The sequence below is a fragment of the Tauraco erythrolophus genome, chromosome 12 (genome assembly GCF_009769465.1).
Source record: "Tauraco erythrolophus isolate bTauEry1 chromosome 12, bTauEry1.pri, whole genome shotgun sequence".
Classification (NCBI taxonomy): Eukaryota; Metazoa; Chordata; class Aves; order Musophagiformes; family Musophagidae; genus Tauraco; species Tauraco erythrolophus.
In genome coordinates this window covers 16208032-16222842 of record NC_141476.1, presented here as the reverse complement: position 1 = coordinate 16222842, position 14811 = coordinate 16208032, and the positions used below count along the sequence as shown (strand labels likewise).

The 14811-nt window shown below is 43.2% G+C and overlaps 1 protein-coding gene across 4 annotated transcripts in view; it reads left to right on the top strand.

Moving 5' to 3' along the window:
• Positions 1–14811, top strand: part of USP4 (ubiquitin specific peptidase 4) — a 45604-nt gene that overhangs the window by 6919 nt on the left and 23874 nt on the right. For 3 of the 4 annotated variants that reach the window (XM_086619232.1, XM_086619231.1, XM_086619233.1), the window contains 3 exons: positions 10017–10160; positions 10805–10922; positions 13660–13833. In XM_086619232.1, coding sequence (XP_086475358.1) covers positions 10017–10160; positions 10805–10922; positions 13660–13833 — 436 coding nt within the window. The remainder of the gene's footprint in view (positions 1–10016; positions 10161–10804; positions 10923–13659; positions 13834–14811) is intronic. The other variant, XM_086619230.1, reaches the window with a different exon arrangement.

Sequence of the window (14811 nt, the reverse complement as noted above, 5' to 3'; positions counted from 1 at the left end):
TTTCGTTCCTGGCTCTACCTTCCCCCCAGCGGCGCAGGGGGACAGGGAATGGGGGAGTGCAGGTCAGTTCATCCATGTTGTTAACTGCTGCTCCTTTCTTAAAGGAGGAGGAGTCTTTACACCATTTTTCCCTTGCTTCGGTGGATCCCCTACTCATGAAGAAAAAGTCCCCAAACTTTTCCAACATAAGTCCTGCCCGCAGGATTGCAATCCTTCCCCGTGGATTGCACCAGTTCGGGCTTTACCAGTCTCGGCCTCTTAGGGAGCTGCTGCCTCTCGCGTCGGCGTGGGTCGTCCCACGGACTCTAGATGCCTCCACGACCTCGTCGTGCATTCTATGCCCATTACCAACAGTACCTCGTTGTGCATTCCCTGCTCCACGACCTCTCCTGGGCTCAGGCATCTCTTCCCCGACGTGGGTTTCTCCACGGGCCATGAGTGGGTCTCTGCCCCGCCGAGTACACCCTGGCTGCAGGGGGGCCGCCTGCCATCTTCACACCGATTGAAAGAGAAAACTTCAGCTCCAGTGCACCTCCTCCTGCTCCATCTTGGCTGACCTGGTCGTTGTGGTTGTTTTCTCTTAGATGTTAATCCTCTCTGGGGGAGCTCGGCCTGGCGGGCACCCCAGAAACGAGGTGCTTCCCGAGTCCCCCATGCGGCTCCCCCGGCGCCATCTTGAGCGCATGGCACCGGCCCGGGCCCGGGCAGCCGCCCGGCCAGGAGCCGGGAGCGAGGGCAGCGCCCTCCTCCCCTCTCCTCGCTCCTGCAAAAAAAAGCCCCTTTCCCGCCCCTTTGTCTCAACTTAAATAGGGCAATTCGCAGAGGCGCCAATTTGGCTCAATCCCCCGGGGGGGGGGATGGGACTCAGATCTGGTGGCACAGGGAGCAAATCCCCTCTCCTGCCACCAGAACACCCCCCCCACACATCAAACTATCACATTCCACCCCTCGCCTCTGCGAATTTCCTATTTAGGCACAACTTCAGTTACAACATTGAACAAGAACACACATTTCAGAAACAATCCACCCCTAGTCCCTTCACCAAACACAACAATCAAAGTTTCCCAAGGTCCTTCTGTTTTCACCACTGTGGAGTCCATGTTTTGCCCGTTACCTCTCTCAATCACTATTCTTATCTCGAATTCCTCAGCCCCACGTTGGGCGCCAAAATTGTCGTGGTTTTTTTTGGACTGAGGGTCGAGACAAGAACCGAGAGGGAGCACCCACCAAGCATGGTCCCGGGCAAAACATGACTCAGGCTTACTTCTTAAAACAAAATAATTTATTAACAGTTACAAGAGACACAAGGGAACAAGAAAACCGGTTACTTGAGAGGAAGAAGAGAAAACAAGGCCAGATCTTAAAACAACACCCCCCCCACCCTGTTTCCTTTCGTTCCTGGCTCTACCTTCCCCCCAGCGGCGCAGGGGGACAGGGAATGGGGGAGTGCAGGTCAGTTCATCCATGTTGTTAACTGCTGCTCCTTTCTTAAAGGAGGAGGAGTCTTTACACCATTTTTCCCTTGCTTCGGTGGATCCCCTACTCATGAAGAAAAAGTCCCCAAACTTTTCCAACATGAGTCCTGCCCGCAGGATTGCAGTCCTTCCCCGTGGATTGCACCAGTTCGGGCTTTACCAGTCTCGGCCTCTTAGGGAGCTGCTGCCTCTCGCGTCGGCGTGGGTCGTCCCACGGACTCTAGATGCCTCCACGACCTCGTCGTGCATTCTATGCCCATTACCAACAGTACCTCGTTGTGCATTCCCTGCTCCACGACCTCTCCTGGGCTCAGGCATCTCTTCCCCGACGTGGGTTTCTCCACGGGCCATGAGTGGGTCTCTGCCCCGCCGAGTACACCCTGGCTGCAGGGGGGCCGCCTGCCATCACACCGATTGAAAGGGAAAACTTCAGCTCCAGTGCACCTCCTCCTGCTCCATCTTGGCTGACCTGGTCGTTGTGGTTGTTTTCTCTTAGATGTTAATCCTCTCTGGGGGAGCTCGGTCCGGCGGGCACCCCAGAAACGAGGTGCTTCCCGAGCCCCCCATGCGGCTCCCCCGGCGCCATCTTGAGCACATGGCGCCGGCCCGGGCCCGGGCCGGCGCCATCTTGAGCACATGGCGCCGGCCCGGGCCCGGGCAGCCGCCCGGCCAGGAGCCGGGAGCGAGGGCAGCGCCCTCCTCCCCTCTCCTCGCTCCTGCAAAAAAAAGCCGCTTTCCCGCCCCTTTGTCTCAACTTAAATAGGGCAATTCGCAGAGGCGCCAATTTGGCTCAACCCCCCGGGGGGGGGATGGGACTCAGATCTGGTGGCACAGGGAGCAAATCCCCTCTCCTGCCACCAGAACACCCCCCCCACACATCAAACTATCACGGTAAAGAAAGTGTTTTTCCGTACAACACGGTTGACTTGCAGAACTTGCAGCCAAGTGATCTCACTTGGGATCAAGATATTACTAGTGTTAAACTTGAAGAATGGCTGCCTGTAGCATTCCCAGGTCTCAGTCTTTTCTTTTTTTCAGCAGCTAGTCTGATAGGTTAAGATTTTTAATTAACCTCTAGTGGTATTTGAATGAAAATCGTTATCAGTATTCAGATTAATATTTTCTAATGGCGTAGAAAGTAAATATTTGCTTATTGATTATGTAGAACTCGAAATTGTTTGACTCGGTGGTGATAATGGTGGCTGAAAGAATTGTAGTAAGTGATGCATGTGGGATTATCTGTTCGTTTGTACTTTGGCGAATTATTCCCTCTCCCCTTCTCTCTGTTAGTTAGGAAACTGAGTGTGTGTGTTCTAAATAATGTCTTACACAGTTGAGTGCACCGGTTTAGCAAGCTCTGCTCTCTAGCTGTTGTGGCTTGTTTAGTCTTGTAGGTTAAAGGCCTAACAACTGTTTGTTCAAAAACACTTTGGGAAGACGAAGAGGGGAAGCAGCAGCTGGACTGCCCCTTCTCTTTGGGATTGACATTGGTGTGTGCTGATCAGAGCACAAACTGCTCATCAATGAGAAGGACCTTTCCACGTGGCCAGGGCAAAGGCTGTCTCTCAGGAAAGCACTGTGCTTTAATGTCTTTGGGTTGTAATGAGCGTTGCTGGACTGAAATCCTGCCTTCCTGTGGCAGAGGTGGCTGTCAGGTAAGGGAAGTCAGGGAGAAAGACTGGATTTTAAAATTCTTTCTGCGTTTGAAATGGAAGGAGGAAAAAGTTGAGAACTTATTCTTTCATGGACATACGATAGCAAAAGGTGATGGTGAGCAGTAGGTGTTTTCCTGTTCAGTTCAGTGATGTTTTCTGTGCCATTTTATGTCTTTAAGCTACTGATACTGTGTAGCAGTTGCCTTGATAACTCCAAACCCGTGTATGAATCATACTCATACTGTTGAAAATAGTGGGGAACGCTGCACTGGATTTGGACCAGGTGTGTCCAGTAGCCTGTCTCGTAGTGTGGGCAGCAGCAAGTGCATGGAGGAGGAGTAAAAAAAGTTCCCTATAGGAAGAGGATGTAATTAGCAGTGCATCTGCTGTGGTGTAGTGCTGTCTTGCAGTAGCCTGAAGCTCAGACCTTTTCTGAGATGGTCGAGTCTAGATATTTATGTTGAATATATCTTAACAGTCTGGGGGGACTTTTCTTCTGCATTTTGGTGGTTCCTCTATTGCATGTCATCACTCCTTGTCAAATGAGAGCGGGCTGGTAGCAGTCTAGACTGTATCATTTGTAGATGTTTTCTTTCTATTGCTCTTTCAAGGGTTATTTTGCAAAACTTTTAACCTGTTTTTAAGGGATTTCTATTTAAAAAAGAAGTAGTGAAGCTCTGTTTTTTTCAGTTACATAATACATTCTTAGTGAGTAAGCTGAATTTAACATCTTTCTTGAATCAGTGATGTTGCTCCATATTAATGCATTTGATTGCTCTGTGCTTTCTTTTCACATCAGTCATAATTCTGAAGTTTATTTGGTTTCCTTCCCTTTTTTTAGCATATCTTCATATAAACGCATAAATACTTAATACTCTGTAATTCATTTGATGTTTCAATAATCTCCAGCTAGTTCTCATGTTTTATTGAGGATCTGTAATTTTTTCAAGACATTCTTTTATTAAGGGTAGTTTCATATTTCGTTTAGTTTTGAATATGCTGTCTAAATTCCACCTCTCTGTGAAGGTGAAATCTAGGAAAGCACAGTGCAAAGGTTTCTTATTAATCTGAGATTGGGTGTTTTACATAAGTTAATCTTGGAGCAGCATGGATTTTTTTTTCCCTTGGAGGGCAGTAATTTAATAAATAAAATTAATAATAAAGTTTTTCTTTTATTCTGGAAGCATTAGATGTCTGTCCTGCAATGAAGCATTGCCAGCATTTTAACTGTTTCTGTGAGCTGGTAAAAAACTTGCTAACCTGGCTTGTAGGGTTCCAGTCTCGTTACTGGGTTGGGACATGGTTTGTCTTTCCATGGGCGTATGGCTGCATATATGCGTTGCATGAAATCAATATTAGGTGTTTAAGAATCTGGCTTAGTGACTTTGGTGCAAAGTCATAGGGGCTGTTTGTACATGGGAAATCTGTGGGTGACTGTGAGCAATTGAACCAGACAGAACTGGGAGAGAGTAAGGAGGAGGGATGAGTATGCAGAGAGAAGGTATGGAGTTCCCAACCCAGGAGGATACGAGTGGCTTATCCTGTGCGCTGATGAGGGGTTCAGGGTAGGTTACACTGTATTAATATGACAGAAAGTAATTCTTTAGCAAGGGAGGTTCTTGTCTATAGGAAACAACTGATGCTTTTTGGAAGCCAAAGCCAATATCAGAAGTGAGTTGGAAGCTGCATTAACAGCATGGCTGAGAAGAATAAGTGAAACTATCACCCTGAAAACCTCTTCTGCTCTTTTGTGGGGCTAAGCAAGTCTATAACGTTGATAAACTGTTGTGCTTTCAAAATAGATTTATATTTTGAAGTTCTGAAGAATCTAGCTTCTAGTTCTGAAGTCCTTCTAGCTTCATTTAGTGTCAACAGGAACTGCGAGTGCTCTGTGCTGAGATGTGATTTGGAAGAAGGCTGAGTAACTCCAAATTTTAATCCTATCTCAGGCAAATGTTTTGCTCCAATGTTCTCTTTCTCAGCTGGAGAAAATACTCTTTAGGCAAGACCATGGGGAGCTTTATATTTGGAGTTCTTTCTTTGAGCTTCACTGCTTTAATACCAAAAGCTTATGAGTTTTTCCATATTTAGAGTTTTGATGACATAAACCAAACAGGATGTAGAATGCTTTGCTGTTGGTAGAGGAATGATGAGCATCTGCATCTCTGCCTGTGTGCCAGAAGAGGCCTTGGAAAACTGGGAGTTCATGTCATTCACTGCTTGCAGAGTATGTGTGCAAGGTGACTGTGGGGTGGGTGGGTTCCTTGTCGTGAGGATTTTTCCCCACAATTTGCTGCTTGTCAGAGGCACTGGCCCCTATCATAGGAAACTACTTTTCCATGTGTTTGGCAAACTTCTGTGTGTTTCCCCAGCCATCAAGCTGGCTGAATTTTATGGGAAAAAATTATGGGAAAAAATGCTCTTAAACTCCACAGGTGGTATATTTGGAGTGTGCCTGGGCGCTGCTGTTTGTTAGTTTGCTGCTTCCTAAGGAGAAAAATATTTTCTTCTTACTGTAGTTTGAAACTGCTTTTACTACTAGACAAGGTTTCAGAAGAGGGAATGGATTATACTTATTCTATGAATTTCAGAATTGGAAGCATGTTTTGTTTCCAGAAGGAGATTATATCAATGACTCTGTGGAACTAAGTCCTCTTTAATTGTTACTTACAAGACTCCCAAAATAAAATCCTGCGCTGGGAGAGTTCCAGCTCAGTCCTAGCACACTCTATTTTATCCTAGGTGTCATCTTCTTAGCACGAATGAACAAGAAATTGTGTCAGATCTATAAAAATAGCACCTTTTCCATCAGGTATTGCATTTGAAAATAAGGGTAAAGTCATATTTAGCATCTGCCTGGTAACTGTCTGCCTCCCTTTGCAATGTGCAGCAGGAAAATACCTTTTGGCTCTTTGGTTGCTGCTGGAATTTTCTTGCTGTTTCCTCTTCCTGCTTTTCTATTTACTGGTGGCACTGTATACTCAGTGGAATTAACCCTCGTGCCCCCCACCTGGTACTCTCCTCAGTAAAAGCGTCGAGGGATTGTTGCTTAGTTCACCAGTCTCATAATGTGTGTGGATTTCTCTGCTACTCTGTCGTGATTTAGGCATGCGTTCAACCTGACACAAGAGTCAGTGATACTACATGCCAGAAATTACTGTATAATTTTAAGACCTTAGGGGTTGATAGGTATTTTGTAGGTACATAATACCATAATTAAATGCTCTTCTGTATTTAAAACTGATCTCCTTCCCCTAGTTCCTTGTGTGCTGATGATTTCAGAGGACCCCTTCAGCAACTGGGCTAAATATTTCGTGGGCAGATCTTTATTATATGACTTTCAAGTGCTTGTTCGCAGCAGATGCCACGCTTTCAGAGTAGCATTGAGTATGTAAGATAAATTAAGGAGGCTTTTGCACATTAAGAACTTGATAGATGAAAATCCATTACAGCTTCAGCTTCACCAATTAAATATAAGTTCTAGCTTTTCCTACTTTGATAAAAATTTTTTATCGTGATATTTTTAATGTTTTGGGGTGTTTTTTGATATTGGTAGTTTAAAGGAGGAGGACTAATTCTACTGTATGCTCTGAAGGTAGCCTCAACTGAATTGAAATACTTTTCCTATCTCTGTTTTCCGACCACTTGAAAGCCTTTTATAATATTTTTTTCAAGCTGTTCAGCTTAGCAGTTTTTCTACTTATGAACCATATGGCCTCACAGTTTTTGTACTAGATTAGTCTAACTTTGTCCTCTTTTTCCTGCAAGTCTGCAGATTTCTCTGCACTTGCCATTTGTCTGGGTTTTTGAAAGGTTGCGTGGCAAGATGTGAAACAACTGTCTTTAATTGGCAGACTGGGGGCAATGTGCATCGATACCGTGAAGCATGAAGTCGTGCACATGGGGATGAAGAATATGAGCCCAAAATACATGCTGGACTCTCTGGGAACATGATTCCAGTCCTGCTTCAGTCTCCTCAATGTGAGCTCTTGCAGCAACCTTGAGGCAAAACCAGCCAAACAAGTAACTTCAGTGTTTCAGTAGGGAAATGCTGAACGTGCATTAGAAGACTTTTTTGATAACTGGCATGCCGATAGAACATAATGATCGTGTCCTGTGAGGTTGTCAACAAACTTGAAAAGTAGACTGAGAGGTTTCAGAAGGAGCCAAATGAATTGTTGAAGAATTAGCAAATAACTTTTGTGCTAGAAGACTTAGAAGTTAAAGTATTGTATCAGTGAGAAATTTAAAAGGTGATTTTAACGGTTAAAAGCTTATGTGGGATATGGGAGATGGAAATTGAAGAAAACTCTACAGGCAGCAGATGGACATGGAGCCAGATACTCATCAGGCAAATGAAATGCAAGTTTCTTCTGATTGTAAGGATTATTGATCATTGGAACAGTTTAGCTGTGGTCTGCTGGATTGGCTGTTGCTGGCCACTCTGAAACCGGGATGGTTGATTTTTCTGGAAGAGGTATTTTAGCTCAGACAGGAGTTATCTTGAGATACTTAAATTGTGCTTAAGCAGAAGAGCTGATTCGGTAGTTATACCATGCAGTCTGATCTTCAAACCTACTGTGTTAGGTTTATGGGAGGGGCTGTGGAAACAGCCCCAGTAAGTAGCTGTGAAAAAGCTTAATGTGCTGGGTTACTGGATGGGGTTTTGGCAGCATGGGAGGGGCTGTGGAAATGGCCCTTGTAAGTAGCTGCAATAAGCTTCCCCAGCTCCAAAACTGGTCGGACAGGCCTCTGGCCAGGTCAGAACCCGCATCCCCTCAGGCCAGGGCTGAGCCAATCAGTGCCTCTGCGAATGCCCTATTTAAGACGAGGACAAAGGAGCCGGAACAGAGGCTGGACCTACACTGAAGAACTTGAGGAGGTGGGATGCTGGAGGGAAGGTGTTTTTGAGACTTGAGTTTGTTTCTTGTTATCCTCTCTGAATGAGCCGTTAACAAATTAAATTGATTTGTCCCTAAATTGAGTTGGTTTTGCCCAGGGTCATGGTTGGCAGGTGATCCCTCCCTGTTCTTATCTCCACCCTCAGTAGGACACTATTGAAGCGCTTCTTTGAACTCTTCAGCTGGCATCTGACTTGATTGTGCACTACCTCTATGCTTCTGTTAGAAATTTTGAAATCCTGTAAGAGGTCAACCTCTTTTCTCCCTGTTAGCTTTTCTTCACTTTATCTTCTGAGCATCTTACTCTGTTCTCTCACTGAGGTCAAACATGTCAAGCAGAGATGGCATGTTTTCAAGTCTAGCATTTTCTAGATTGCCCTTCTTTGCTTCTGCATAATTCACCACTTCTTCAGACTTTTGAAAATGTGTTCTTAACGGATTTGGAGGCTATAGTAAGCTTAGCTATTTTATTCTTGACCCTTAAAACTTATGAGTGTGGAGTGTGAGTCTGGTAATTGTTGTTTTAGACTAGACTCTTGTGTTCTCTCATTGATCTTTGTGTCCAGGTAGTCTTGAGAAGTTCACCTCCAGCATGTGTTGGTCATGTATGCTGGTCATGTATTATCCCAGAAATGGTTGTCTTGGTTATTTTGGTAGATCTGCTCGTTCTTGCCATAGTGTATTTTCCAGTGTAGTTTTTGGTTGTGCTGGCCAGTGGTTTTTTTTAGTGTGCTTTGGGTTTAGGCTGTGTCTGGGGTTTGTGTTTTCATCTGGAAGCTCCTGGGGTAACTTGTTTCCTTCTATATTTATCTTACTGCTATTACATTTCCAAGCCAGTAAGGCTCTTCAGCTCTTCCAGCTCCTTTTGGCCATTATGACTTGTTCTTTGTTTTTTAGTTTTTTGCTTCACAGAGGTTGTCCAAGATTGTTTTCTTAGTAGCATCTGAACTATGAATATGCATTTTTAGTTTGTATCGTTTGATAATCAGGGCCACGTTAAAAGAGAGAAAAGAAGCTTGAGGGCACTGTCCTCTACTGGTGCTCTGCTGTGCTCTGGGTGTCTTTGCTGCTGCTGTGTGGCTCTCGGTGTCCTGCGCCTTTTTGCATTCAGTTTTGCGTGTTCATTTGGGCAAAGATGAAGAGAATACACCGTTTCCCAGTTAGGTCTTGCTCTAAAGAAATTAATTATTATCAGAATAGTTTGTTTAAGCTTATTTATGTATTATTATCTTATGATTTTGCTTTTTTTTTTATGGAGTCAAAGCTGTCTATGACAGAACACTGTTGAATTTTAGTGCCTTCTTGGTCTTCTGTATCATTGTGTTCTTTTCTGGACCAGGAGAGTAATACTGTGGAATAGCCTGAGGTTCACAGCTGTGAACAGACTTGAGGCTTATTAACTCTTTTCACCTATTTCAGTCTCTCCAGTCTCAAAATGCTGAGGATTGCTACATGTGCCACGTGTACATAGGAGTGTGTTTTGCCTCTGAGCAGTGTAGCGGTATCAGCTAGGCTCAGTAACAAACTGTTTTGCACCCACCCTGGTTATCTTCTTACTAATTAACATTCTCTTTGAGTGGGTGGTCTGGGTTTCAAGCAGGGAGGGCTAACTTTGTCACCTTTAATGTGGGGCGAGTGTTTTGTGGTCTTAAGGTTGCAGGTTTTTTTGCTTGCTTGTTTTCAAGGTGGTTTACTCAAACCTAAAGCTTGCTTCCCTGTCACTCATGCATCGGAGTTGCCTACGTAGTTCAGTCTGGGACCCAGATTTTGCTTTAAGTAAGAGTTGTTACTCTTGCTTCTGATACTTTTGTCTGAGGTTCTGTTCCAGACAACTGTCTGGAAGTGCGATTACAGAGATCAAACCAGTAAATTCTGTGTGTGAGAACTAACTGTAATGCGGCAAGTCCTTGGGAGTTTTGTGGGAGGTGGGGCTGGGGGCGAGAAAAGTGGTAGCACTGTTTCTACTTCTTTTTCCTTTCTCCCAGATCAAGCACTGCAACTAGCAGAAACTTTACTACCTCTTCAAAATCATCAGCAAGTTCTTATTCCTCAGTGTCTGCCACTTCTGTCATTACTAACGGTGATAGCAGTAACTCCTATGGACTGAACAGCTCCCATCTGGGCAGGGGGTAAGAGCAGGAATGTTCTTTTTGTTTCTTCGTCCTTCATGTGAATAATCCTGTGCATCCTTGCCTGTATAGAAAAGGAGTGTGATGATGCCCTATGAGGAGTTCTGCTACTCTTGCGTACCTGTTTATCAAACTTTGCTTTTGAAACCACTGCGTTCTGCTGTTCCTTGCTCACTTGCAAAAGTAGTGCATGTTCCAGACCTTACTAACTACTAGGGCATTGCCTGATCTTGAGGGGATTTAGGGGTATGAGGGAAGGGATTAAATTCTTTTTTCCATCTACCATTATGATAGAAGCCTTTCCAGGTAGAGATCATAATTTTCTTATTAGCTCTCACAGTGCATCGTATAGACTCTTGCTGTGTTAGGATAGCGTGCTGCGTGTGTACTGACTGACAGAGGAAATGAATGTGTTCTGAGCCATAAATTAATAATAGACTGTGTAATGATTAATGATTCCAAAGTTAGCACGTATACTTCACGTTCCTGGTATTCAATATTAGCCACTATGATGCAGCAGAAACATGTAGGCTGGTTAAACAATTTCATGAAACACTTTTTTGACTTGTATTTGATGCGACTTATAAACAGTATTGAAACTTAGTAAACTCATTGTGGATTTCACTGTGTTGTCTTTCTTCCAGAGGTTCTGGATTTGCCTGTAACTCATACAACTGCAGGGACAATGCTTCAGTGTCACAACCTGGACTCTGTGGACTCAGTAACCTTGGGAATACCTGCTTCATGAATTCTGCATTACAGGTAAGAACTGGAAAGAGCTCTCTTTAAAATGAAATAAAAGACCAATCTCACAGAGACTGTGCGTTAAAATCTCTGAAAAGCGTGTTTTAACGTGGTTCAATGGGGAGATTGCATCTGGAGTGCAAAAAAATCCCCAACAAAACCAACCCCAAACAAAAAGTCAGTTCATATTTAGATTGACTTACCTGTAGCACCTTAGTACTGTAAAACCTAGTACGGTATTAAGGACTGGATCTGGAATACATGACTTCAGAAAAGGCTATGGAGGAAGTAATACTGAACAGATGCCTAACTAATGTTAGTCCCAGTGCTGTGCTCTGACAAAATGGGCTGATGTGGAGGATGTTTTGACTTGTATGGGCTGCATAAGCGATGTGAGCAGGTCACTGCATGCAGTTCCGGAGTCTGTCTTCAAAGATTCTTGAAAAATTAAGAGTATGAAAGGCCGCAGGAAGGATTCAGGGTCATTGTGTGGAGTGTTAAGGTTGTAACAGTTATGCGGAACTAATAGTTACTAGCATACTTATTTAACTTAATCTCTTACGTTTATTTGGTTCATTTTTAAAAATGCAGAAGCTTATTAGGGATGGTTGTTTGCTAAGAAATTCAAACAAAATATAAGCCAACTTGTATGAACTTTGATTTATGCAATGGGCAGACTTCTAGTGTGGTACAAGTGCTATGTAGTGACTTCTGTCACTCTGGTAAAAGCTAGAACAAATCTTAAAATAACTACAGTGCATTATGCATGTGGTATTCAGGATACCACAATACACTTGGACTGCCTCGCTTTTTTGTTCAATGTGACTTTATTTTCAGTTGTACTGTGGTAAGCTTAAATCACATTATGTTTTCTTGAACTTTATAGCTAAGAGACAACTTCTAAAATTAATTTTTATTGTCAAAGTAACTTTATCTAAACACACTTCAGTCTTAATTTTGCATGCGAACTAGTCATGTTAAGGACCAAATACTTTCTTGTATTTACCATTAGGCTTCAATTTTTTGCACGTCAGTCTTTCACATGCAAATTTCTGCTTTAATTTTTGAGAGTTCTTGGAGTTTTGTCAGTGACAGTCTCCCATTGAGAGGCTGGTGTCAAATGGTAGCAGTCTGTAACCACTTCAATGTCATTTGCCTGGAGAAAGACACTTAACACCTGGACGTTGGAACTGGAAAAATTTCGTAGGAAATAAATTCCACAAGGTACACATCAAGGCAGTGAAAGAGGAGTTGGCTAAAGGACAGGACTGCACTTCCCTGCCCCTCTCCAGATTGCCGTGTGTAATGGTGCTGGGAGATCTGTGTACCTACGGCCAGCTGGGGTAGCGCTGTACAGGCGTCTGCTACGGGTCCTGAAATTTCAGGCATTCAGAAAGAGCCCAGTTTAATATTTTCTTGATACTGCAGTACCTTGAAGCTGTAGTAATTTTGATCGTATCTCAGACTTGGCTTTTTTTCCACACATTCAAGTCTTACCTTACTCACCTGAGTGTTGCATCTTGCTATAAGGTTTGAGTCTTTGAAGTATTGAATTAGGGAAACTACTTCCTGTGTTAGTTTTACTTGTGTCCTGAGGTTTTTGGTGATTTCCCAGGGCGTATGAAATCATTGCCATGACACACGGATAATAAGTATATAAATGGGAGAGTAGGTATGGAGTGGTATCCTTCCTGCCTCTAAACTTCGCTAACTTTTTGACGAGGATTTTTCTTTAATGGCATTTGGTTCTTGGTAGGACAAAATATAGCTTGTTTCACCTCAAGGAGGGAGCAAGGACCTCTGCTTTTCTCACTGTTCCTTATATTAGAGTTTCAAGGTTAGTGAGAGTGAATATGGGATGTAGACTTGAGAACACTCAGGTGACATCTCTAAAGACCTTCCTGACCTGTTCTGTGCAGATTTCCGTGTAGTGCATCGGTAAGGTGGCCTACCCTACCCTACCACCTCAGTAACGTGTGGAAAAGTAGGTTTGCGCACATTAATTATAGGAATTGGTGAGTACTGGCAGGACTGCAATTGTAATCTTCACTCTTCTGGCAATTGCAGGCTTGGTTTTGTGTCAGACTTCAGCATTATACCAAGAAACTCTGCTCACATTGAAGCATCAGTGGAAGTAACAGAACACATTAACAAAATTCGGAGGGATGTAATACCAAGAGCAGTTATCTTCCTTCCAAAAGTCTGTAGGTTTTTTTCGGAAGGTTGTTTGCTATTTGCTTTCCTGAATGATTAAATACAGTAACTTTAAGAGAGTGCTCAAAGTTATTCTGCACCAAAGGAATGGAAGGTGACAAATGTGATGTCAGTTTTCAGGAAATTTCTGAAGGAGAACCAAGGAGCTGCAGACCACTGACCCTTATGCCTTAAGCTAATAAACTGGTAGAAACTGCTCCAGAGGGGAGGCTTGTACTTGTGGGCAAAAACATTGTATAGAAGTCAGTGTGGCATATGCAGAGAAACCATGTTTCAGAAGTGAGCTGTTAGTCTTTTGAGTGCTTGTTTGGTGGTGGTTCTTGTTTATTTCAACCATGCTCTTGAGTGGCAATGATTACAGTGTCCCACCCTCTCTATAGATTTTTTGTTTCCTTGTTTTTTTAATAGATATGTACTCAAGTCTCACTATTTTTGTTAATAGCTTAGTACATGTTCTGGTGTGAAAGCTGGGTTTGTTATTTCATTGTTGCACAGATGTAGTGTTGTCTGCAGTAAATTCATTTTCTTAATGCTTTTCCAGTGTCTGAGCAATACCCCTCCTTTGACTGACTATTTCTTGGAAGATAAATATGAAGCTGAAATAAATCAGAACAATCCACTGGGGATGAGAGGAGAAATTGCAGAAGCCTATGCAGAGCTCATTAAACAGATTTGGTCTGGGAGACAGTCTCATGTGGCCCCGCGTATGTTTAAAGTAAGTACTCCATGGTCTTGTGGCATAGCTCTCTGACAAAAGAAACAGGGAAAGCTAATTTGCCTTCCACATATTTTGGTATTATGAAAGCAGTAATGACAGAATGACTTCAGTGTTGCTTCATGTTTTATGTGAATGCTCTTCAGGGAGCAGAGAGGCACTTGGCAGTGAGTAGTGTCATACCCTGGAATTGGTTACTGCTCTTTAATGTTGAAAGCCTTGTTTGATGAATGACCTTCCAGCTTCAGAGGTGTTTACAGATGCATCGAAATGGTCTTTGCTACAGAACTAGACAGAGTCATGTGAATTGCACACCTTTTCTTGCTGACTGAAGTTCACAACTGGCAAGTTAAAAATTTAAAAAACAGAATTATAGAGTGGAGAGCAAAAAACCCACTTGTCTATAACCTTACTTATTGATGTAATGTTCCCAATGCTTCAGTGTAAAGAGCTGCTTTCAACTGAAATACTGCAATGTAGCAGCTGTGTATGAACCCCTAGAAAAGTTGTGACTGTGTCTTTTGTTTTAAATATAATGCAAATATGCTCCAGTGGAGAAAAATGTAATTAAAGCATTCAAGGAACACTAAAACTTTGCTCCTGTGATGCAATCTCAGTACACTGAGGAAGAAAAACATCCCAAATGCATGAAATAAACAATTACCTGAAATTAATGTAGATGTGCATCCTGTTGCTGTTTAGATTTTGCATGGTGCGGTCTTTAAGTTGAAGGTATATGCTTTTGAGATCTGGAGCAAAATCTTATGGGCTACAGAAATCTGTCCTCTGTAGAGTCATAGGTAGTTGTGAAACAACAAGATGTTTAATTTCTGTGACTTGGAGTTGCTGGCACATCATCCGCTGCTATTAAAGTTGTTCTGTAAACTTCTGTTCAGAGGAAATATGTGAATCTGTAGTGGACATCAACAGAAGTCTCTTAATGCAGACTGATCTTGTTTAAGGCTGGAATAGGAATTG